Below are 24,195 nucleotides of genomic sequence, written 5' to 3'. Positions count from 1 at the left end.
TACGTGTGAACAATTTGTAAACATCAGAACCAAACAGAAAAGAAAACAACTGGTAAATGCTCTCCTACTATATGATAACCTGTATAACTAGCCAATCAGCTCTCGATATTCTATTTTTTAAGAATATTGAGTCATAAGTCTGTTCGCCGTAATTAGACTAGTATCCTCGTATTGTTATTTTGATACCTGATTTATTCCACCCCATTTGACTTTTCGATTAATGTCTCCCTGAAGATGAGGGTATTTCATGCGGTTGTAATTTTTGCGTCGTGCCTCTTGGCCTCTGGATCACCGATTATCAAAGTGAAAAGTAGGTTGAATGAATTCATTACCGATTTGATCGGGTTTGAAATCGATGGCAGACAAAAGGATTTTAGAAAGAATCTTGCTGTGCCAATTTCGCCGTTAGGTGCGTGCTAGTATCCAAGGAATTTCTGGCGTAAATGTGGTTCATGGCGCTCTACTTGATGAACCAAAACTTAATTGATTGTTTGGGATCAGTTGTTGAGTGCACTGACAAACAGGAATAGGCCACCGGTTTAAGCGGGTGAAAGGTGCATGTGCGTAAGACAACAGTAGACGATAGCTCGAGATTTCAGTTTGATATGGACGGATTTTGTTATCCCCCTACGATGCTATTGTAAAAAAAAAAAAGTATTTTTTAGATTCTAAAAATGCGCGAATCCACGACCCATTTATTTTAGTTGGATTAAGAGAAACTTAACTTAACTTAACAAGGAACTTCTACTTGGCTAGATGTTGGGAGACAATTCGCCAAAACCTCAATAGTATGTACATTTACACCTACTGGAGAAGATCTGACGTCGTTGTCACGATATCAGGCCGTCTTGACATTACGAAATATTGCTAATTTATCGTTGATCTTTAACTTGTTTGACAAACCTGCTACTCCTCCCAAAAAATAATAAAAAACTAAAGCAGTTTTTGTGCGTGGCGCGCAGTCTCAAATTAAACAAAATTCCATGTAATCAGTATAAAGCTTCATTTGTTATATTTATATTAACAGAATATAACATTTTCATCTTTCCTTGAGAGTAGAAACCGCCACGTTCTAATTTAGAATTCACATCAAAATAATGTAGTCTCTTCGCATGTTTTTAGGGGGGCGACATCTCCAGGTTTGTATCTTAAAAGAACTCAGCCGCAAAAGTTGAAGTTCATCAAGTGAAATCTGAATTAATATTCACTCTTAATAGTCCATTTTACATTTATGTGCTTGGTTGCCAAGCCTTTGAACAGGAGTGAGGCTAAGGTTGACCTTGTTATCATACAAACCTTGTTGCTTTTCAAATGCAAATTACTTTGTTATCATGCTAACTAGATAGTGGTCTCTATCACAACAAGGTCAACTTCAGCCTCACTCCAAATCAAAGGCTTGGCAACTAAGTACACAACTGTAAAATGGCCTATTCGATTTGACGTCTAGGCGCCTCTGGTGTTTTGATTCACCTAACTACCTCACTACTTTTACCATACTCACAATTCTTAAGGTTACTTCGAGTTTGAGGAGATTTTGCAAGTTGTAAAAACGGCACTAAATAGCAAACTGTATCTACAATTTGTTTCGAATCAGAATAATTCTATGAAATAGAAGCGTTATAACAATCTCTTCCTTTATCATCACAGCAAAATTGTACACTTTTTCCTCGCAGCGGTAAAAGGTCAAAAGAAGTCTTATTGTTGCTATGGAGTTGTGCGACCATTTGACATGATGGCAAAAGCTAAGCAAGGCTTGCGAGCTTTGAATCAAGTCGGATACTCGCTCAAACAGGTTCGCCAAGCGCTCGGCATTCAACAGAAGACACTCGAAGGAAAACTGGAGAAAGCAGAAAAGAAGGCAGAAGACATAAGTGCAAGAGTGGAAAAAGCACTGAAAGAGACCATGAAGATCTTGACAGACGCCACTAAAGCGGCTGCCGCTAAGCTGGGATCAGTATCAGGTACTTCTTGAGATCGAGAATAGCAAAGTTGTTTTAAAGTGTATTTCAACCGATTTTCATAAAATCAAATCAACATAATCACAAAAGCCTTTCACGAACGAGGGAAACTATCATACGAACCCAAAAGAACCGAGCAAGCTGCTTGAACTGCGCGAAAACGTGAACGTATACTTGCAATTTGTTTTAGCTGTGCGTCTGATTGATTGATAGTGCTCGCACGACTAACCTTTAATTGTAAATTAAAATTGATGGTAAAAGGAAACTAAAGGAACGAACCACCTGACCCTATCCACGTCAGAAAAAAAAACCCGGCCTATTGGCGATGAGGAATGCCTTCCCGCGGAAGTAATTAACTTTCATTTTATATCATTTCTTCCTCGAAAATATTGAAATCGGGAATCCTTTATAAGACAAGAATGCGCTTTATATATAATTTGGCTCCGCCCCTCGGTTTAAGTTCAAATGCAGTAATCATCCCATATGGCGACCATTGTTAAAGAAAGGCCTTCAACATTTCTACGTCTTTCATCCTTTTTTTACGTTCATTGACATTCAGTATTTAGAGACAGTCATGAAACTACGCCGTGCTAATATTACGCGATGGCGAAGAATATCATCTCGAGTTTCAAATTTACCGCCACACAGTTTGGATTAGAGGAAGAAGATACAAATCTCAATAAATTCTTCCATTGTGATGGAAACGTAGAAACTTATCAGTGCTTTTGAGAAATCCGCCTAGGCCCAGTTGAATAAAGGGTTGATAATGTTATCCAACGAATAAATAGCTATCCATGGGATAAGTGAGAACAAAACGTACTGCACTATCCACCCGACATTTAGACATTTATCCGGTGGATAGTGTTATCCAACCTTCAAATGGCCGGGGCCTGCTGTTCACTCGCTTTGTATAAGCTGCAGCTCAAACTATTTTGAATAAAGAGGTCTGTATGCCTTGACAGTTGATTGACAAATGATCATGAGGTACCCAGGGCACCTCTCCTTTTACAGCGCATCTTCGCGTCTAAGGTTTAACCCTTTAACTCCCAAGATCTCATTAGTAATTCTCCCTACTGTCTCCCATACAGTTCTTGAGATGTTAGTTTGGAGAATTTGGTATTAGATCAACTTATAACCCCCTAACTGATATTTTTCTTCATTTTCATCACTTGTCTGCTTGATATTGTGTTGATATTACGAGGAGAAATCCTGTCTTGGTCACTCATGGGAGTTAAAGGGTTAAGGGTAACTTGAGATTGGACGCCATTTCTAGGAAAATAGGCTTCAGAAATTTCTTCGCGAGTTTTTTCACTGAAAAGGACTCAGCCATCATCATCTCAATTCCCTGCAGTTCTCTGGACATCTCTGTTTTTCTCCTTAATTGTTTTGTCTGTTATTTTGTTATTTATTCTTTACAGATGCCACTAATGATTTGGGACAACTAAGTAAAGACATCGAAGAGACGAAATCACACGACATGATCAGCAAAATAAGAGAAATGATCGCCGAGAAACCGGAAAAGGAGGAACACGATGATGAGAAAGACTCAAAAAAAAGTATAGGCACTGAGGACAGCAAGGACCAATCGAAAGGTGACAAACAACACAAAAAACTGAAACCGAAGGACAACATTCCAAATGCGCTCGAAGCAGATGAAACTGCCGTCGCTAGAAGCCTGCTGGACTTACAAAAACACGAGGTCGAAGAGGTAGAAAAGGCGAAAGATGCTATCCACGAAAAAGCGCAAGCAAACAAGCGAGCGTTTGAAAAGACCAAAGACCTCCTGAAGGAGATGGAAGACGGATTATTAAAGTTCGGAATCTATTAAAAAGAAGTGACGGAGAAAGATGATTCATGGGCTCCATGGACTGGAGGGCACGGGTAGAATTTTCCGTGAGAAATCCTGGATTTAGCTGGCAGGATTATTATTCTTTTGAGTGCTTGCGAATAATCTTTGTTGGCCTCGCTTTTGAGTGAAAAGCTAAGTAACACACATGTAGAAGAATAATAGTCAGCCTCGTCATTTATGGAAGAAGGCTATTTCGCCTTTGAAGTTTATGTCTTGCTCTCTACTCAGTTTTCTGGAATAATGTTCAGTCCTTTGTTTGGATTTTTCTTCTTTCTCTTCTCAGGTCAACCTTGCCCGTGAGAACGCAAGCTTAGTCAGTTCAACATTAGTTATAATACTAACAGGAGGTAGCAAATATGTACTGGCTTTAGAGGATGGTTTCACTCAAGCAGCCCATAAAATGACAAATCATTGCATACTCCTCTTCAGTTTGTATGTTATGACGAAATTCAATTCATGCAATGCTGTGTATCGTCGATAAATATATTTTGAAAGTCGCATAGCTTTGATAGGCAGAACCGGAAATTCGGCTGGGACTCCGGCTAGCTTCAGTGGTTCAGTAATTTAAAAGATTCAAAAGTATTACCTCAATAACGTAACCCAGATATCGGTGTCCGAATCTTGTTATCGGTAATTATTCCCTGTTTGTTAACGAATAAACGACTATAAATCATGCGTGACAATTTCCTTTACTGAAGGATTCTTTCATTGTTAGTCCTCATAAAATAATAACAACTTAAAAAGAAGTGATACGCATGGCTGGTTACGTAGCAGTGATTATGATCTCTATGGCAACAACCCTCAAAAGCTCAAAATAGCCCAATATTGAAAAAATTTTCAAAAATGCCTGTTCTTTTTCAATAGTCTACATTTAAATGTAAACTCCCTCGTTGTGGGGAGCGATTTGACAGGTTATTATTGACAGAGTGAAGTACACAATAAGAGAAAAAAACAGCGAGAAAAACTAGACAACAAGAGTTCAGATGCTCCTTCTGTCGACGAATCTGCTTTTTGGGAAACAGACCGTTCAGCCATCATCGGATTCATAAATTGAATGCCTCTAACTGGAGATTCTACTCGTTATGCTTAGATTGCCAGCAACGAACTAGTTATAGTCTAAGTCAATCTTATCAACACTACCTGTTGAAGGACTTGTAATTTCTAACAAGCCTGAGCTACGACAGATCAAGCGAGAAAATCAAAGATAATACCACTCTTGAATTTTTTTGTATGAAATTTCTTCAAAATTAAGATAGAAAGAGTAGTTCACAGTTTTCAGAAAGGAAGAAACTTAGTTGTTGGCGAATTAAACCGTCTATTCTTGTTCGCTGAACGAGAATAGGCGGTTTGATTTAATAAAAAGGGATGAAATCCGAGTGCCACAATAGTATAAGCTCTTAGTACCAGTTACGAGCCTACATTTTGTTGAGTACCGACTCGTAATTCTAAATATTGAGTAAATTTGGTGCTGTATCGCTTTCTAGTTTTCAAAATATGTCATCAAATAAACTCCTCTTAGTTCTTGCTCCCTAGACCCCCCCCCCCCCCCACTATCAGATGTGGCTTACGTGCTATCTACCCCTAGACTACATTATCTGGCAAACAAATGACTAGCATAGATAAACACAAAGACAGTTATGAGGTGCATTAAAGATGCAACACCATGTTCTCTCCTATTATTTATGAGGGAATGCTCATAAGCCAAAAGGTAAGATAAAAATTCCGTCTTGGTGGTGTCAGATGAGCAAACCATTCAAAGCTGTACTTTGGGCCTCCTTAACGCATGATAAATGGCACGGTGAGATCGGAGGTAGTCCTGTTAAGGATAGTAACAAACGTCAGCGACATTGCCTCATATTTCGACAACCTGACCGGAAGTCATCAACAATCGTCTGGAAATTTTTGACGTCCCTTATAACGTCACCGACTTGAGTACCAGGCTCCTCAGAGTAATTTGCGCATCGGGGTTAAAAACACTGAAAAAGCGTGCTTAACAGGCCACTTCCGATTAGGGCGACTTCGCACCAAGCCTCGTCCTCACGCCGTAATTTCGGTACCAGTTCACTGAGCCGCGAGAACTTGGAAGTGGCCTATGTCCAATTTTATGCCCGAAGCACAGTTGTGAAAACAATGAGGCAGTTGTGTGTTCTTAGAACATTCAATCGAAAAGGTTTTGGTATTGAAGTTGTTCAAACAACGTACGGTAATCGTTTATGTTTAACTTAGTGCAAGAAGTCAAAGACTAACTTCCCTAAATTAAGGACTAAGACCTTACTGAGGAATGTTAGCTCTAGGTCGTGGCAGGAATCAATCCACAGGGTCATGGAGTGGAATTCATCCCAGAATATTCATTCTTTTCGCATAAGATCAACTAGAAATTCTACCCCATGATCCTTGCGTAGATTGGTAGCCTTCTCAAAATTTACTTATCGACTAAACTTTCCCACTTGTAAGGACAATTACGTTTAACCTGGAGAGAGTTTCTGAGTCTGGTCTGTTAGTTGTGACTGTAAGTGACCACCTTATGAAAGGTTTAATGTAACGCTCATCAAAGAAACATTTCTGTTCAAGAACTTTGTGTTTTTATTTATTGGGGGTTGCATATTTTAATTCATAGCACTATATAAATTATAAAGTAAGGTTGCTGAAAAATTATTTCTTTCTGGCTGAAAAATATTTTAACTGATCTTTATTTAAATGGTGCGGCAACGAGGCACACCCAAAATTGCCCAAAATTGATTACTTTACTCAACGCACCAAAAATCTGTGTTGATCCCAAGAGAAAAATTAAAAAATGTGAGTCTTTTTTCCAAGATGACATATATATGTATAGATCTTGTTCATTTTTAGCTTAAGCTGAAGTTGATAAATGTAGCCAACCCTTCTATACCGGAAGAAATTTCGAGTCAAATGAGAAGTTGCATCATGAGACAAGTTGGCCTTTTGTATTGCGTCTTAGGCGATGAATCAAACAAAGAAACACCTAATAGAGCGTGGCTACAAAATGAGTCGGTACGTTAAACAATAGTGGCGGAACAAAAGATTATGTTGACATCCTTGGGAATACGAATTGAAAAATCACATGTTTGTATAAAGTTAAGGAAAGTGTACAGGACACATGTGTGTCGCGATTAAAAGTACTTACCAAATGCATGAACTTGGAAATTTCTAGGTAGTCTTGAAACAAAGTGCAAATTACCACGCCATTGCAATGGTAAAACTGTTTGCTAAAAGCGCGTCAATACCTCAGTGTAATATTAGACAGCTTAGACACCCTTTATGTCTGAAATAGAACCAACCCCATTGATGACGAGCTCGAAGATTTGAGTCATCCTCGCACAAACATGTCAAACGTAGACAACTTAGACTGCTTCGGGCAAAAACCTCTTTGTAGCTACTACCGTCAAAGTCAAGAAAGAGATGGCTATCGTTAAAATTATTTTAGCGTTGGCTTTGATTGTTGAAATACAATTCATCGCCGTAAGGTGTTCCAATTCCTTTCCGTCGCCAAGTAAGTAAATAGTTATTGTTTGTAATTGTATCTTCAGTCAATTTTAAACTATTGAAGCGTTACATGATCTTCCGAAAAGAAAGTAGGAAGCGAAGAAGTGACATTGTATTGACGAGTGGAACCTAATTATAATTAGCCATAACTTCAGTTAACATTGCAAAAGTAAAAGCACACTTTTCAAAACTTTTAAGACTTAACGCAAAACTTAACGACAATAGCATTGTGTTTTTCCTCACCCCTTTGCACGTTTCGTTCACGATCACTCCAAAAGAGGCGAATATAATAAGACCAGCCTTATTTAGCTCTAAGTAGACTACAGATCAGAGCTGGAATGAAATGTTGTATTTACATTCCACAACAACAGGTTACCCCTTGAGATGTGTTAGTCGTTAAGTTTACCAGGTATCAAAGTTCCTCGTCGTCACAAACTGTAAAGTGTCCAATTTCCCAACACCTGCACAGGTCTTTTTCACCTGCCAAAAAGTTATACTATTCAAACGACTGAGCTCTTAATGGGAAATCACTTTTGAATCTAAGTTGCATGTAGCCCTGAGGGAAGGAGCGTGAAATGCATAGCTGGACTGTGCGTGAAAAGTTTATTTGGTATCATTAACTGAGTTGATAACGTAAATCGGCCACAGTAAAGAATTTCAAAGCTGACTTTTCGAGCGTGAGCCCTTCGTCAGAGCGAAGGGCTTACGTTCTGACGAAGGGCTAACGCTCGAAACGTCAGCTTTGAAACTCTTTGCGGTGGCCAATTTACGTTATTAACTCCAAATTATTACTTATCCAACTTATTAACTCTTATTAACACCAAATTACCTTGTTATACTCTCCCACCGACGCAGCACCATAGTTTCTTAAGAAACTTACCCCCTTTATTCATTTGTGCATAAAAAGGTTGGACTGCTCTTCCTGCTATTCTACTAAGACATGTTTACGAACTGAATTTTCTTGGCTAAAATTTTCTTATTGTAATCAAGGTACGATTCCTCAACCTTTATATACGGCCTTTTCAGCTATATTGCCGCCCATTCTGTTCAATGTTGTCTCTGATGCTATATGGTACGGGCTGAAGTTTCAAGCACGTATTTTGCAACTCAAAAGCAGAATATAACTGTTTAATGTCATCGATGAAAAAATTTAGCCCATAAACGCACTAGATAGACCTCTAGGAAACCTACGTAAACATTTTAAAGATTAAGTTTCAATCTGAATTAAGCCTTGAAAAATGTTCCCTCTCAACTGGGATCGGTGAGAGGGAAAACAAATTTATTTTGTTTAGCATGTAGCCACAACTTTAAAGTTGCTCAAAAACCTTTTCAAACTTTGGGGCATATTTTTTGCCGAACCCAAGGATCTTGTTACGAAAGAACAACGAACCGACGCTATTTATTCTATTCCTTGCAATGACTGTGATAACGGGTATATCGGACAAACCAGTTTGGTACACGTTTGAAAGAGCGTCAAAAAGCGTTTTTTTTTTTTTTTGCAAAAAAGAAAATTCAGCTTTATCGGAGCACACATGCCTAACCAGCCATACAATTGGGTGGGATGAGTCCAAGATTATCACCACTAATCGGCGTTTACCACCAGCACCTTTGTTTGGAAGCTTGGCATATTAACTCTGCCCACGCTCCTTCAAATCGTGATGATGGCGGCTTACTTCCTGACGCCTATTTACGCCCCGTCAGAAAAACAGCGTGAGCGTATAAAAGGACCTCTTTTTACAGCGATCACCCCTGATGAAGGCACTAGACAGGATTGTCAAAACGTTGGGTCTATGAATTGTAACTTCTCGGTTACATTAATTAAATCTTTAAACCAGAGTAGCATCAAACCAAGCTTATCTTTGATAAACAAGCTAAATTTTCTTTGATAAGGGCGTGAAAAGTCAGTGAAAAAGTTACTTTGTATTATAGTGAGACAAAGCATTGTCGAGGTCGTTAAGGAATAACTTGCTTATCACCTGGTTTTATTCTTTCCTTTTTTAGATTTCCACAGTATATAAAATAGAGTACACTAAACCTTATTAACCCAGTTTGTGAAATCTTCAGTTTGTCATCGACGTAATTTAGAAATGATTTCTATGAAATTCAATTTTCCGTCAATGGATGTTTTAAAAGTCTTAGTTTATTTTTCTACCCCAGCTTGCACTCGTAGGTAATAATTAAGGAAATAACTTCAAGAAACTCCTATACAAATGTATTTGAAGTAAAAATTCATGTTCTCATTCTCTATACAATAGTGCGGAAAAACAAACGTGTAAAACAGAACGCATTCCTTGAGTCAGTCTTCACTCATGAATTTTCATTAAACATTCATAAGCTTCGTCTTTTCTTTGATGACTGCTAGTTCAACTCTGAAAAAAATGTGATTGTTATAACTCTTTTTTTTTATGCACAATGAGTCTCAGCTAGTTTCATTCAAAATAAGAGCTACCACTAAATTTTACCTCAAGAACCAACCCAAAGTGATAATGGTATAAGCTTAAAGATCAGCAATAGCTTTTTCTTTAACGACTACACAGCTTTCCGATGCACCGCTTAGTTTATACTGAAGTATACTTCACCTGTCGCTCTAACACTGAGTCACTTTGAAGTCTAATGAGCGTCAAAAAAAGAAAAAAAAGGAAATTACTGTTAACCATGTCATTGATTTTTTTTCATTTGAACACGACTTAGAGGCCACGCTTGCTTCACAGGTTAACAGCAGGTACCATGTTCTCCCGAGGAAATTTGATGACCTCCCGTGACACTGGTATTGAAGATCTTGTTCTAAAAGATACAGCACTTTGAATCAAAATAAAATCAACCTCAAACTGATAGGAACTTGAATTTTCATAAAATAGCATGTTAGTGTGGCAAAGCACTCCAGGATGGAAACAATACTCCAAGCAAGGAACGAGGATGATTAAGAATGAAGAAGGTCACCGAGGATAGCGATGGACAAACTTGACTGAAAAAATTGGCCGGCTAATTTCTCAGTTTTTAGAAACTATTGACAGTCCGCCTTAAAGACTAATGCTTATAAAAATTAGAGAATGTACTCTGGTAATTATGGTCTTTGACTGATACTCCATAAAGCAAACCAGAGTGTGGTAATAACATACGAAAAAGCAAAAAGCAGTTAATTATTCATAATTGCAATCTTGGACCAATTTATTATCGCAGAAATTGAGCAATTCCAAGTTTATGAAAGTAAAATCACAAGACTCAATAGAAACTCAAAGCTAAAAGCAAAACGACATATTAGGCGTGGATAAATGCGGTAACGGTGAGGTTTGTTGAATGTTACATCTGTTTGGTACAAAACTTCGCGCGAGTTTTTCTTACACCAATCACACAACGCACCAAACCACAGCCAACACATCTATCCAAAAAGCCGCTCATGATTTAAGAAATAGGCTGCAGATTGGCGCAGTATACCTTTGTAGTTATGCTCGCACCGTGAGTTAAATCAGCCCTTAATGTCGCATAAATTCTTCTCAAGACTCGGTGAAGAAAAAATTCATGCAAAAAAGAGAAGAAAGGAAAAGAGAATTCTCTCTTTTGCCCTAACGGGAAAAGGTTTGAGCAGGGAAACGAGTCTCTCGATCCGTATTGTATCGATTTTTGTGCTTGCAACACCTATGATAACATATTAGAACCAATTCTTTTTTTCAGTTTACATTTTAATTTTGCATTAAGATTATAACTGGCCTAATATCTCTATAATGACCACAGTGTTCTTTGATTTAGGTGTCACCAGATCGGAAGGACTGAAAAAGCTGTTCGGAAAGGATTTCGAAAGCGACTTGCAGTCCCAGTCACTTGCCTTTACTTCGGGAACAGGACCACGGCCTTTTGCCAACGAAGAGGTTAGTTACACAGGACCTTCCATTGACCTTTTGGAGACCGATAAGAGTGGACCTAAAGATGAAAATGCGGGAGGGGATGTGGAATTGGCTTACACTAAATCAGGCAATAAGAACAAGCACGACGAAAGCCACGAGATCTCTTCACCTCGTGTGCGACAAATTATGCTACTGAAAGCGCGAGCCACAACCAAAGCTACGGAAGGAGATTCAAGAAAAGGGATAGTTAACCAAGATGAAAACGGATATGAACGCAGACCTGAGCACAGTATTACAAGAGTAACTCTTCGCAACATATTCAACCAGATAGGTAGAAAGGAAGAGAAAATTGGTGACGGTCAATCTGGCGAGGAGGTGAGGGATGCTGCATCTGGAAGCGCAATTCGTTCAGAAACAGAATCCAGTGGTTGGTCTACATTTGAAACTGCAGAGAGTTCAAGTGAGCCTGAAGGAGTCACACATGAATTAGATACTGGTTCTAAAAACGAGCCAGAATTCGCAAGTAAGAATACAGGAGCATCTAGAGATCAAGGAAGCGGTGAACTTCAGTTCTCTTATGGTGGAATGAGACTTCCACAAGATGTCAAAGGAGCGAATGTCGCCAAGGTTGTGTCAGAATCAGCTCGTGATAAGCCTGAAAGAACTATTATAAAAGGAGAAGGAAACAGCGGAAGTGAGAAGCTGCCATTCGATCCCGTACTCCTTTTTCAAGTAAGAAATATCAGAACCAACGTCCTGAAGGCGGAAAAACAGGCAACCATGGAACTAAACGACGTCAGAAAAGAATTCAGAGCTAAAATGGAAGATCTTCAGGAAGACCTAAAGATGGTGAGAAAGCTGACAAGTAATGTCCACAGGAAAGTTGGCATTACAGTTAAACAGGCGCTTGCAATGGCAAGACAAGCGAAGACCAACGCAACCAACAGATTGGCAATGGCACGAAGTAAGTGACACTTAATTGTTATGTCGCGAAATTTTCACCTCACGTGCTATTTTATTTTCCAAAGCCCTTAAATCTCTCATCAGGAGAAGGGCTCCCGGCACGAAAATGTTCATTCAGTGACCAATGATATATTGGGACTTTCCCCACTCGTCTCAAGATTGCCAGCCAACGCAAACTGCTGGTGATGTGACTGATTGATCTTGACCTTTTCATGTTTAATTTACGTGCTAAAGGGTAACACAAAGCATTAATGTACGGATAACAGGCTGTTAGTGGAACAGTTAGTTAACTTTTCAGGGTTTGCACAAATTTAGAGTATCTCTATGATTTTTCCTCTGTACACCGTTAACAAATTGAGTGGGTGCCACGGGTGATGGATCAGGTCAAGTGACATATCGGCTGAATGGCTTTATTCATAATGTTGCTAATCCCTGTTTAGGATCCGTTTGGAGGCTCTGATGTAAATTGCCCCTGCCACCTCTCCCGTAAACCATTCTGGTGTCGGTCCAGAATCAATGCTTGCCTTGATGATATGTCGAGACACTTGTGCAGGTGTAACACTTTCATCTTCATTTGAAGAAACGTGCCTTGAATGATAGTCTTACCTCTTAACCTCTTTATAAAATATCTAAACTCCGCCTCCGCCACAGAAGAGGCGCCAGACAAGTAAGTGCCACACTGAAACGGGGCCAGCAGATCCCTCTTACCCATCCTCGAGGATGAGTGAAAACTAAATGACAATTAAGAATTGTCTAAAAGATCTCATTGTCGTGTGCGGTGTCAGGATTTCCCAGTAAAACCTATTGTCTCCACACTAGTTTCTAATTAACCTCTTCATGTGTTTTCTGTGATTATAGAAGCTGCAACAGCTCTGAACAACATCGAGAAAAAGCTCGGAGTAATTCATACGATTAACGCCTCCAGAATACTTCGCTCAAAGATTCCTCAGTTTCCAAAATACAGTGATGTCACCCTCTACCAACAGCTCCTGGCAACCAACCGAATCTTGACGAAGCTCGATGGCGCTAAAGTCTTGGCGATTGATCGGGCAGAGAGGAGATTTCGCAACGAAGAGGAGACAGGAAGCTCAATCTCACAAGAGGTGGATTCCCTAAGAGATGAATTAGCCTCTGCGGAGGAGGAACTCAGCGAGGAGACGGATCGGGAAATGGAAGATGAGAGAGAGGCACAAGAGAAGATACAAGAGGCTTTGGAAAGGAACAAACTTGTTGCAAAGAAGACGGCATTTGCTCTAACGGCTATTGAGAACTACTTGGAGAAGCTTCAGTCAGACGAGGCTAAGCTTAAGCGGTTCCGATTTTAGCTATTTAGAGACGCGATCAAAGGCAAAACACGTTCCTTCCACTAGCCTCCTTACTCCTACACTAGTAATGAGTAAAATTTAAAGACCCTTCGTTCAAATCGATTGGTTTCAGTGTACCCATTGTTCCGTGACTAACACATCAGGGTTGATGTAAAAATAGTGCTTGCTTCCTTGATATTCAGCTGTTTCAAGAAAGGTCGTCGGAAAAAAGGACAAAAGTGCACGCGACAATCTCGATAGGTAATCTGGGTATCTGGGAATCAATGAATCTTAAAAGGTAAAATAAAAAAAGTAAATTAATAAATTAAAAAACGCGGTGGCTCATCCTCACAATGACTTTTTGTCAAATTTCTAAATCCTGAGGTCAAGGAACAGTAACACGAGAACTACACACGTTGACTTTCAGCTTTGTCGCGCGCACTTCAGAGAACCTTTCTCGAAACAGCAGTGTCCAACTTAATATTTGATAACAGTACCTACGACCCTCGCTTGTGAGTTTTGCTTGTACAATAAGTTCAGTATAATTCAGAGGAGGCAACTACACCGCTAACACCCAAGTGCTACAGAGTGGTTTATTTCCAATTTATATACATTGTCTTTACACTAGAGTAAACCATTCGCACTAAAATTGTCCTTGTTCAACCATACCTTCTCTTTCATAATCCATAATTTCTCGCTTATTATAACCAATAAAGTTCTTGTGTTAACACCACACTCTCTCTTGCGTAAGAATCTCGGAAAGCAGATATAATTTACGAATGAATCCTTGTGAAGTTTACGTACACGTAGTGGGTTATTGTTAAAATGAATACTGTACATGTGTATGAATATAATCTTTCACTTTAGTTTAAAAATTCATATTTAAATTTCGATTCGAAACTTTTCGCTTATTTTATGACCTGTTCTTGTGCGACTGTACATGGGATAATAGCAAAATAAAAGCGCTTTGCTGTTCCAATAGCACACAGCCACTTGAGACAGGGTTTTTAGTCTCGCTTATGTCAGAGTTTCTACAAATATAACTTCCGGTGACATTTTCTGTTGCGGACAGCGCATGAGTGTTGGCGTGCAGCGCATGATACAAGTTCATAAAACCTAAGTGATCAGTTTACATTTGGCAGTAGATGTGTGAGTGTAAGTAGGTGAAAAGAAACGTACTCAGGCATAACTACTTTAGCAAATTGTCGCACAGATAGCTATTCTTCGGATGCGCTAAAAAATACGATCAATCCCTTAAGAAGGGATGCTCCAAAGCTTCCGCTGCAGTGATACGAGTATGCGGGTTAAGATCAAGGCATCTCTCCAAAAGCTCATATGCAGTGTCTTCAATCGTCCAACAACATTTACAACAGGTACAGTCACATTCACTGCCGTCGACATGCATGGGCCGAAAAACGTCCGATTGCTCACTAGTTTTAACAGTGAGTTCTTTGTCAGTTTCAATCGATATACAACAATATGGATTTTGTTTTTGACATATCTTACAGCGTCGATGCCACAGATTTGAAACCACGGGTGTTTCTGTTTGAGAGCTTGACGGAGAAGTCGATCTTCTTTTACGGCGCTTTGCAGGAGCTGATTGGTCCGTGTCTGCTCGACTACACTGTTTCACACAGCATTTCACGGTTGGCTCTTTGCTAGCGCGACTGCGCAGTCTTGTGCAAAGTATTTTAAGGTTTCCACATGGACTTTCGGCGCTACAATGAAGATCCTTGCCTGCAAGGAATGTTGATAAGACTTTACGAGCGAAAGTAACAAGCACGGCTAAGAAAATTGAAGTAACTTTAATCTGTGACTCTAACTCAAAACATGATAATAATCTTAAATCACACACAAGTGAGAGTAAAAGAAGAATGATGCGAACGACGAGAACTGCCCTTGATCATGCTTTTTGTCTGATCCCAAAGTAAACTTAACAAAAAGTAGGAGAGATCTTTTATTATTGGGGAAGGTACATCTTCTCTTTGGAGCAATCAAAGAGTACACGTACACAAAGAGACGGCAAAAGATCAGGTTTTGCCATCTGCTTTAAAATCGGAATTTAATTACATGTACACTGAAACAGGACTAACGTTTTCCAGCCAGTTAAAGTAACAGCTTTAACCAACACAGTAACAACAACCTCGTTAACAAGATTTTCTTACCCAATTTGAAAGCTGCTCTTGTGGCAGCATCGGTTCCACACAAAGTCATAATTTGTGCCAAGCTGGTCATGTCGTCGTACGCTCTAAAAAAAGGGTATCTACCGCTAAGTATGGAAAGAAATATGACCCCTGCTGACCAAATGTCCACGGCCGTGGACTGGTGAGGGTATTTGAGTAATACTTCAGGGGAGCGAAATCCTGGTGTACCGGCGCGTGGAGTGTTTTGATGACCCCTGCAACAAATTTAAATTTACGTCTTGTCACTGAAATATGAGAGTTCAGACTACTTTCGAATTAAAACTCCCACCGTCACAATGTATGTGCATCATTGAATTAAGGACTGTGAATTAGTATAACATATCTTCTTATACATGTACATTATGCCTTTCAAAACTGACCTTGGTATTAGACAAGGCCAAACCTTTTTTTCCAAAACTGATTTTGTTCCTAACCTGTAGTTTGTGTTTCTGTTTAAAAATATATTGATAGCAGAGAAAGATGTCTTCTCGTCTTGTCAAAACCTGTAGCTCTACCACTGAGCCACAGAGACGCTTTGCTGAGCTACAATGTGGGCCATTACCACAATGTAGGTTAATATATAACAGATGTCCTGCATAACGCGAAGATTAGCAATGTCAAAGCTTCGTGTGAGTAAACAGAATCAGAAAGACGGTGAATGATTAATTAATATTTTTAGGAGTAGCTACATGTACATATTGATCGTTCCTGGGAATAGGGTGAAACTATTAATAACTACATGTATATTCTTGTGAACAATTTTAATGATGACACCAAAAAGAGAACAAGTCTAAAAAAGTTTGGTAACTTACCTTGCCATACAAACAGTGCAAACCTCTTTGGGGCCATGTCGCAGGGGACACAACACTTGTACTGCCTTGAATGAAACCTCCTTAGATTTTGAATTCTCATTGGAAGTTCTTCTTAAATTTGACGTTGCATTTTTGGCTGGAACTTTAAAGTCTCTCGTCTGATAGGTAAACTGCCAATTGGCTGAGTTTACACAACGTGGCTTTAGTACACCTTCCTCGGCAACTTTACTTGCTGGCTGGTCCTTGTTGTCAGTTTGAGGGGACAAACGTGAGCTGCGACGTCTGGGCTGAGTTGTGTTCTTGGGAGATTGATTGTGGCCTCGTTTCGGTTTCTTCAATAGTTCTTTAGGAGAGTCTGAAGTATAAGGGATACAATAATTTCATTTCTTTTATGTCCATTAGCAATTACTTGCAATTTTGATGCTTATTTTAATAAAGGTGCAATACAGTCCACTCTGCATCATTGTCAGCTTGTGGCTCATTATGCACTAAAGTCCATGGAATGTATAGTCTTTATTTGTTTGAACACTAAAAATATGAAATTCAAACTTAATTATTACATCTTTCCTAATATAACTACTATTCTTTCTAATTCTTGAAAATGAGACTAGGTTGTGGCTCAATTTATGTTTCCAGATATGCCGCTGTTTAAATGGAGACAGTGCTTGATTCAAGTGCATGTTTCTGAAACTGGATATGGTGGTGACTTCCAAATACATGCATAAATGAAACACATACTTTACCTAGAAGAGAATTAGAACTCCCAGGTACCTTCATAGCAAGGCCAAAATCTACAAGTCTGTATCTGTAATTCAATGCCACAGTTGCAGAAAATTAGTTCAAGAAATTTGACACTCACAGATAGAAGTGGGTTCAATCAAAGGTTTATTATATCTTTGTCCTAAAACACTTGACCAGCCCCAGGTGATTGTCACTTTTTAAAACTGATATTACCTTGCACAGGGTTATATGATGTACTGTGACCATCTTATGATTTAGGTTGACAAATGGAGAAAAAAAAAACATGGAGCCCTGTAGCTATGTCAATGAACTGAAGAATTCATGGAAAAGAGAACTACATTCCTGTTTTGTAGACATTATCTTGTAATCCCCTATGGTGCTGAAGAAGTAGATGGTGCATCAACAGTCACTTGGAGCCTCATTCTGTACAACACTTAAATTTTGACTCTGGTAACTGTGGAATTTGTCGACTTTTCTGAAGAGGGAACTTAAAAACTGCAGTTGCTCCAAAAGAATCTGAATCATTCACGTCTCCTCTCACCTTCCTGTATCTCTACAGTAAAGAAAGTTGCTTGGTTTCACATCTCTGTGAATGACTTCAAAAGAATGAACTCTTTGCAAGGCAATGAATAAGTTTCTCATGTAATCCTTGATTTCACACATACTCATTTCAAGAAAATACTCCTGCAAAAAAGAAATGGGTAAAAACAATTTATAACAACTTCATTTTACTAGTATGGTAGCTTGGTATAGAAACATACATTATTTTGAAAAAGAGAAGAAAAAGGTCAAACTATACTTAAGGGTAAAGTTAGTAGAATACAGTGTTAAATACATACAAAGTCAGACCAAAATGTGTGTGTTACTGAGTTCATGATCAAAGTGCTGTGTTGAAATTATTCATTCCACTAACTATGCACTTACCTGAAAACTCTGATGTGGAAAGTAAGGTAAAACAAAAACTATGTTGTCATCCCTTCGCAAAGTTGATAGAACTCCAATCACATTGTCAGTACCTCTGGAAAAAAGAAAAGAGAGAAATTAATACAACAAGCTGTAGCTTTCTAGTTTAGGATAATTGCCTGCACTAATACAGAGTATTTTCATCCATCCTGTTGTGCTTTCTGTTCCCTAGTTGCCCTAATTATCACCTGATTCTGAGACCTAATCTTATCCATTTAATTTTATATGCAGGCATTGGTATCACGCATCTACATGTACATGAAGTTTCAGTTGTCTAAGTCCTTCTTCTGTTTGAGTTTTGTTAGAAGTGCTAGCTAATCCTTATCTACACACTTCCACCTCCAAGATTTTCATACACAACTCATGTAGAGTAGGCTCCAAGAATTTGGCTTTATATTAAATGTATTAATAATGAATCTTTATATTAAATACCCCTTGAACTTTACTTTTCTTTGCTCTTATTAGAGTGCATTAATACTGTTAGGAGATAAGGCCCACCGCCACTTCTTGGAATTGATGGAACAAATAATAATATTGTGTAAAGCATTGTAATTCATGAATTAGTGTGATTTAGGTGACACGTGTAAGTTTTTGCTTCTTGTGTTGCTGAAAAGTAACCTTTTCAACCTACCCAATATCCTGAAGGCATTTCAATTCATTTTCAATTCTTCCTGGGCCACTTGTAGGTATGATATGTTTCAGTGCACATAATTCATCTGGTATTCTATTCATTTTTGCCAAGTAGACATTACTAAAGGTACCTGGATAATACAAAAATTTCTGCTTAGATATAAGAAAATGACATAAAATTTAAACTTTCTCTATTTCTTGAAGAACGACAATGATACACTCGTCTTCAACCTTTCTCAATTTTGTATCCAAAAGGGTTAAATTACAATGTACTTTTCAAAGCTTGAAAATCTTGTGCTGTGTACAAATAGGGTAGGGTTCATACATCTATGTGCATGATTAAGTGATGTTGAAGAATGTCACTTCCTCTCTCCATCCATCTTTCTTCATGCAAGTTGACAAAAACATCATCTGGTAATGGTGGATAGTTAAACAGCAAATCATAGTTGATAAAAACTTAACTTGTCACTTGACCAAGGTTTTTGTTTCAAGTTTTTTTTGGCAAGAATATAATAGAAATTGGGAAAGAAAGAGAAAATGATTTTTTCATCATACATGTAGAAACACTAGATAAAACTAAGCTTCATAAATTTACCTTCTCCCACTTTTGAAAGTAAGGTGAATACATCTTCAAGCTCTGGGATCTTTTTCAAAAGCTCTCCAGCTTTGCTATCTCCAAATCCTAGAAATAAATTTGGTGCTGTAAGATTAGAAGAAATGTTTTGCAATCTAATAACTGGATGATGATATTTGTTTATAGCAATGTTCACAACATTGGTCTCAAGTCTTTGCGACTCATTCTCTCTCTAAGAGCTGCCTCTAACTCAATAATGAATTTATCATAATCACCTCTAACTGGAGCATACAGTCTGTATGTGCTTTTATTATGTTCAAGTAGAAAATGGTTTTTTACTAAAAGAGACACTAGTGATAATATGAACACTAAGCACCTTTGGAGGATACTGCACAAATACATGAAACACTAGGAAATACATGTAGTCTTAAATCAGTTGAGTTTTTTCCCAACTCATCTGATGACACTTTGTGCCTTTTTCTTTGTTTTATAGTCTGTCTAGGAGCAGAGAGGCAAGTTTGTATGTCAACACTCCTGTTATTGCCTAGTTTGTTGTGCAAATAGTCAATGGAAAGTGGTAGGCAATCAATTCATAAAGTTTGCAAAAGCTCAGTGTCAGAATGAACTGTTCTAGGCTGTTCAATGTATAACTGCATGATTTTCATGTGAAGTTAGCCTTTGGCTCACTATTTGTGGTATAAAAATGACTACAAGTTTGATTAATTTTTTTTTTGTCCACACAGTAAACAAAATTATTTGTTGGTGCTTAAATGCATGAATTTAATTCTTTGACTTAACACAGGTGAGATGCCAACAGGTGAGAACCAGATTTTTTTTATCTCTCTCTCTAAAAAAATTCATATCTTCAAGCCTACACTGTATATGTGACATTGCATATACATATAAGAACCTGAATTACACACACACTTTCATTAGTTCTTACCTATGATCTATTGGAGGTCAAATTTATGGATGACCTTGCCATTAAGAAAAATTTGCTCTGATACTTTGTTATCATATAAAACAAATAGATTCTACATGTATTTGTACATGTGTCTGTTCAACAATAGATCACAGAAGAAGTAAGAATGTGGTAAGGGCATCAGTGTCACACTTGGTTAAACCTTGTGTTCCCATTTTTTGTTCTAACCACATTTTGACATCATATGTGAACTTCTAATGTACTGGGTCCAGTTGTATAAAAGGCAGATAATGTTATCCAGTGGATAAATCACTATCTGGCAGATAAGTGATAGCAAAGCATGTAGCATTTTCCATTGGAAAGAGTTTTATCCAGTGGATAGCGCTATCCAACCCTTGAACAACTGGAGCCAGATCCACGGCACCATGAGACTTAATTGTCAAATACTCAACAACATTGATGCAATTGCTTTAAAAGAGAAGGTCTATTTATATGTATAGTACTTAGTCAATTCACCACCGGTGGCAAGTTTGTTGTGGTAGATAGTTAATCGGATACCATAACAAATTACTATGAAAGGAAGGTGATATACTGATCTCCATATCGTCAACTTCATATGATATTTGTTTATGATAGATGCATGCATGTTGCAGCCAAATGGAGAATATTTCTGTTCAGTGTCATAACAGCTCGTTTGGCTTCGGCTAAGTTGCTCCATACAAGGCTGTGAGAGCGTAATTTTGAGCGTACCAAACTGGCTCTTTTCCGCATTAATGTGAAATTTGAGCCATGTTGACATATAATTATGATGGTGAACAGCTCTTCTGCACGTTTGCCATTGTTCAACAACATTTTAACTATCTAGTGTTTAACCTACCTTCTGCTACTTTTGGTGTCGAGTGCGGTGAAATGCGTTTCCGTTTCCGCTTCTCAGACGGTGAACAACTATCACCCTGAGCAGCAGTCTTTACTGAAGTGGAATTCGTGTTTTCGCCTATAGTCGAATCATGGTCGCTTTCCGAAAATTCTATTCCAATGCTTGCCTCAGTTCTGCATTCTTCCAACGCCATCGTAATTACAAATAATAATTCCTTCTGTGAAAAGTATCAGTACAATCCGTAGATCTATTAATCTATCGTATTTGGTGATCAAAAATAGTACATTCTTGAATCAAATGCTATCAAGAAACTCAACAACGACAATTAAACTGAACTGGACGCCAAGGGATTTACTATTCCCGCCAATTTTTCCCCAGTTGAACTATGGGAGAAAAAAATTTATCTTGAGGGGGTGGGAGTGAGGTGTATCGAGCTGAGTGACAAAGAAGACTAAGTTACCCAAATTCTTTTTTTAAAAGTTTATCACTGATTTGCAAAATGCTCGAAAAATTTCATATGATTTGCTGCTGCTCGTACCAACTCTTTTCAAAAGACAAAAATTAAGAGAGATAAGGAAATATTTGGACACTTGTTCGTGGTAAACAAGTTGCCAGCGTGGCGCTCGATATTAGAGCGAATTTGATTGGTACATGTCAGTGTACCAATCTTCTTCCATGTTTTATCCCATGAACGCCTGGGAGAAACTGAAGTTCGGTAGGAATAATAACATTGAATATGGTCGTCCTATGATAATTCAGTCTCTGGACTCAGGGTAAACTAACCGGAATTGAATGACTAGGTGTAAATATCGCCAGTGTTCAAGGTTGTATAAAACATGAGCTGCCCGACTGAAGCACTGTTTCCTTGTGGCAAAGGAGACAAATAGCACCGTTTCGAAATTACCTGTACTTCCAATGGCTTCAAACTCAAAATTAGTTTTGTTTACCAAAGATGTGCTTTGTTTGTGTAAACGAAGTGAACGTGTGAAAATACACTGTTGAAGTAAAAATCTTGGAAGGACCCAGTGGGGTTTTTACAGCAGCCATGTTAGAAAGTTACATCACCCCAGTTTTGATGAGCTACGTCGACAAGTACATAAAGAATTTGAAGCCTTCAGACCTCAGTTTGTCGCTATGGGGCGGAGATGTTGTATTGTACAATTTAGAACTACGGCTGGATGTTTTGGAAAAGGTGAGAAAGATTGTTACCTCAGTTCTAGTTTTAATGAGCACCTCTTTTTCTGATAAGCCAAGAATGATCAAGATATTTATTGTAAGGATACTAATGTTTTAGAAAATGTTGCCGTTCATGGTGGTTTCATAGATAATGAATGGTTAATTGCTTGTCTCATCAGGTGAGGCAAATCAGTTGTATTGATTGCAACATTTTCAAAGGCTATACTACTAGTCTTTGTTGTCGAAATGCATGGAAGACAGCATGTAAACATGTAAACTTTCAACCTTGTCACCTGACAAGAACTAGTTGTATGGCAATTGAATACATCACGGTCATCATGATTAGCCTGACCTACATTGCAAATAAGCAATGACACCTTTATTAACATAATAATGTTCTTCCAGGAATTACACCTGCCAATAACATTTCTCAGTGGGAAGATACACAAGCTACAGATCCATATCCCATGGACAAAGCTGGGATCAGAGCCAGTTGAGATCACCATCAGCACTTTGGAGTGTGTTGTCCAGTTGAAATATCCTGATCATAGCCCAAGTGATCAATCAAGTAAGGCCTCTGAGGCAGCTTCAGCCATTAGTGAAAATGAAAAAGAAGACCTTGAGAAGGTAATGGGGGGCAAAGAGGAGACCCCTCCTTCTGGGTATGTTCAAAGCCTTATCAACCGAGTGATCAACAATGTATCAATATGTGTTAACAATGTTATATTGAAATACTTGGAAGATGACATTGTCTTGTCCTTAAACATCAAATCAGCTGAAACATTCAGTGTGAACAGCAACTGGGAGAAGGCTTTTGTTGATGTTGTTGCTCCTGACTTTTTGCTTCAGAAAGTATGCAATATTTCTGATCTGACCATCTGTCTTGATAAACGAAATTCCAGTGGGAAAATAGAACTCTACCAAGATCCGCTATTGTACAAGTGTGGTCTACGCTGTCGAATGATGTTGAAGTTTGACAGCCTTCTCAGACCCATTGAAACAAAGTTTAATGTGTATTGTGAATCTGCAGACATTTCACTTACAGATCAACAACTTCCAATGGTTATTAGATTGGCTACTCTATGTCTCAGTCTTTATGTTGGAACTCTAGATTTACCTGGTTCTGAGTACAAACCACACCCAGCAAAAAAAATTGTTGAGCAACAAGCTATTTCCAATCCAAATCTGAGTTTTACATCAGAACCACAAGAGGTCTCTACTCAGACAGGCAACCAGCAAAATCCAAATGATGAAGACTGGGTCAACTGGGTGTGGTCTTTTGTTCCTAATCTCACAGATGATCAGTCAGCACTGCTAGCAACACCTCCACCAACACCTCTACTGCTGGCAGGATTCTATGTTTCTCATGTGACAATTACTATTAAGTTGACAGGAAAGGTCAGTGATGGGAATTTTTTTGGTGGACAGAGATTTGAATTCAAGCCTATGTTGAGTTTTGAATTGTCAGGAGGAGCAGCTGAAATGGTATTGAGAGGAGATGAATTTTTTGACACTCAGGTTGGTGTGTCATCCATCATTGGGTGGAATATTGGTAACTGTGTTTGTCGAAGTTTGGATGTGTCTTCAACAAAAGAAGGAATTGAGGCAGATGATAAGGTACAATCTTCAAGACAGTTATTAACTAAGGTTTTAAAGAACCACACAGAAATGTAATTACTATCATTGTAATGATATGACAAAATTTAATATATTTCAATCAGTATTCTAGAAGAAATTAATGAACATGATGACTGTAAAGCTAAAATTGTTTTGTTAAATTAATTAATCGAGGTCAAAATGATTTTGAACCAATTGATGTGTACATGTATTTTCCTTTGTTTCTGATGAAGCATCATTATCCGTGAACAAAGAAGAACACAGTTAAAACGAATTCCAT

The 24,195-nt window shown here is 38.4% G+C and overlaps 4 protein-coding genes across 4 annotated transcripts in view; 3 read left to right on the top strand and 1 right to left on the bottom strand.

The window, feature by feature from the left end:
• Window positions 1–177: 177 nt before the first annotated feature.
• On the top strand, window positions 178–4,480 carry LOC131778794 (protein FAM133A). Its single transcript, XM_059095243.2, has 3 exons — window positions 178–310; window positions 1,674–1,961; window positions 3,377–4,480. Exons 1-3 carry the CDS (start codon window positions 235–237, stop codon window positions 3,784–3,786), a joined length of 774 nt encoding a protein of 257 aa, XP_058951226.1. The 5' UTR covers window positions 178–234; the 3' UTR covers window positions 3,787–4,480.
• A 2,709-nt stretch (window positions 4,481–7,189) lies between these two features.
• On the top strand, window positions 7,190–13,469 carry LOC131778816 (uncharacterized). The gene is made up of 3 exons (XM_059095280.2): window positions 7,190–7,318; window positions 11,059–12,117; window positions 12,975–13,469. The coding sequence occupies exons 1-3, from the start codon at window positions 7,228–7,230 to the stop codon at window positions 13,439–13,441; spliced, it is 1,617 nt and encodes a 538-aa protein (XP_058951263.2). The 5' UTR covers window positions 7,190–7,227; the 3' UTR covers window positions 13,442–13,469.
• A 751-nt stretch (window positions 13,470–14,220) lies between these two features.
• On the bottom strand, window positions 14,221–21,454 carry LOC131778793 (cell division cycle 7-related protein kinase). Its single transcript, XM_059095242.2, has 9 exons — window positions 21,123–21,454; window positions 19,345–19,431; window positions 18,751–18,880; window positions 18,081–18,174; window positions 17,698–17,840; window positions 17,159–17,220; window positions 16,416–16,770; window positions 15,586–15,818; window positions 14,221–15,157 (listed from the first exon to the last, which is right to left on the bottom strand). The coding sequence occupies exons 1-9, from the start codon at window positions 21,313–21,315 to the stop codon at window positions 14,667–14,669; spliced, it is 1,788 nt and encodes a 595-aa protein (XP_058951225.2). The 5' UTR covers window positions 21,316–21,454; the 3' UTR covers window positions 14,221–14,666.
• Window positions 21,455–21,828: 374 nt separating this feature from the next.
• Window positions 21,829–24,195, top strand: part of LOC131778705 (intermembrane lipid transfer protein VPS13B) — a 33,338-nt gene continuing 30,971 nt past the window's right edge. Inside the window, exons 1-2 of the mRNA XM_059095127.2 lie at window positions 21,829–22,314; window positions 22,704–23,915. Coding sequence (XP_058951110.2) covers window positions 22,168–22,314; window positions 22,704–23,915 — 1,359 coding nt within the window. The 5' untranslated portion in view covers window positions 21,829–22,167. The remainder of the gene's footprint in view (window positions 22,315–22,703; window positions 23,916–24,195) is intronic.

This window comes from Pocillopora verrucosa, chromosome 4 (genome assembly GCF_036669915.1).
Source record: "Pocillopora verrucosa isolate sample1 chromosome 4, ASM3666991v2, whole genome shotgun sequence".
NCBI lineage: Eukaryota > Metazoa > Cnidaria > Anthozoa > Scleractinia > Pocilloporidae > Pocillopora > Pocillopora verrucosa.
This window is presented reverse-complemented; position numbering and strand designations above follow the sequence as displayed.

Bases quoted from the DNA above. Each gene is read 5' to 3' on its own strand.
- LOC131778794 (XM_059095243.2), top strand. From the start codon at position 235: ATGAGGGTATTTCATGCGGTTGTAATTTTTGCGTCGTGCCTCTTGGCC. The intron at 311-1,673 runs GTAGGTTGAATG...TTTTCCTCGCAG, and splicing joins ACCGATTATCAAAGTGAAAA to CGGTAAAAGGTCAAAAGAAG. The intron at 1,962-3,376 runs GTACTTCTTGAG...TATTCTTTACAG, and splicing joins TAAGCTGGGATCAGTATCAG to ATGCCACTAATGATTTGGGA.
- LOC131778816 (XM_059095280.2), top strand. From the start codon at position 7,228: ATGGCTATCGTTAAAATTATTTTAGCGTTGGCTTTGATTGTTGAAATA. The intron at 7,319-11,058 runs GTAAGTAAATAG...TCTTTGATTTAG, and splicing joins CAATTCCTTTCCGTCGCCAA to GTGTCACCAGATCGGAAGGA. The intron at 12,118-12,974 runs GTAAGTGACACT...CTGTGATTATAG, and splicing joins CAGATTGGCAATGGCACGAA to AAGCTGCAACAGCTCTGAAC.
- LOC131778793 (XM_059095242.2), bottom strand. From the start codon at position 21,315: ATGGCGTTGGAAGAATGCAGAACTGAGGCAAGCATTGGAATAGAATTT. The intron at 16,771-17,158 runs GTAAAGTATGTG...CTTATACTTCAG, and splicing joins GAGTTCTAATTCTCTTCTAG to ACTCTCCTAAAGAACTATTG. The intron at 15,158-15,585 runs GTAAGAAAATCT...CATTCCTTGCAG, and splicing joins AAGAGCAGCTTTCAAATTGG to GCAAGGATCTTCATTGTAGC.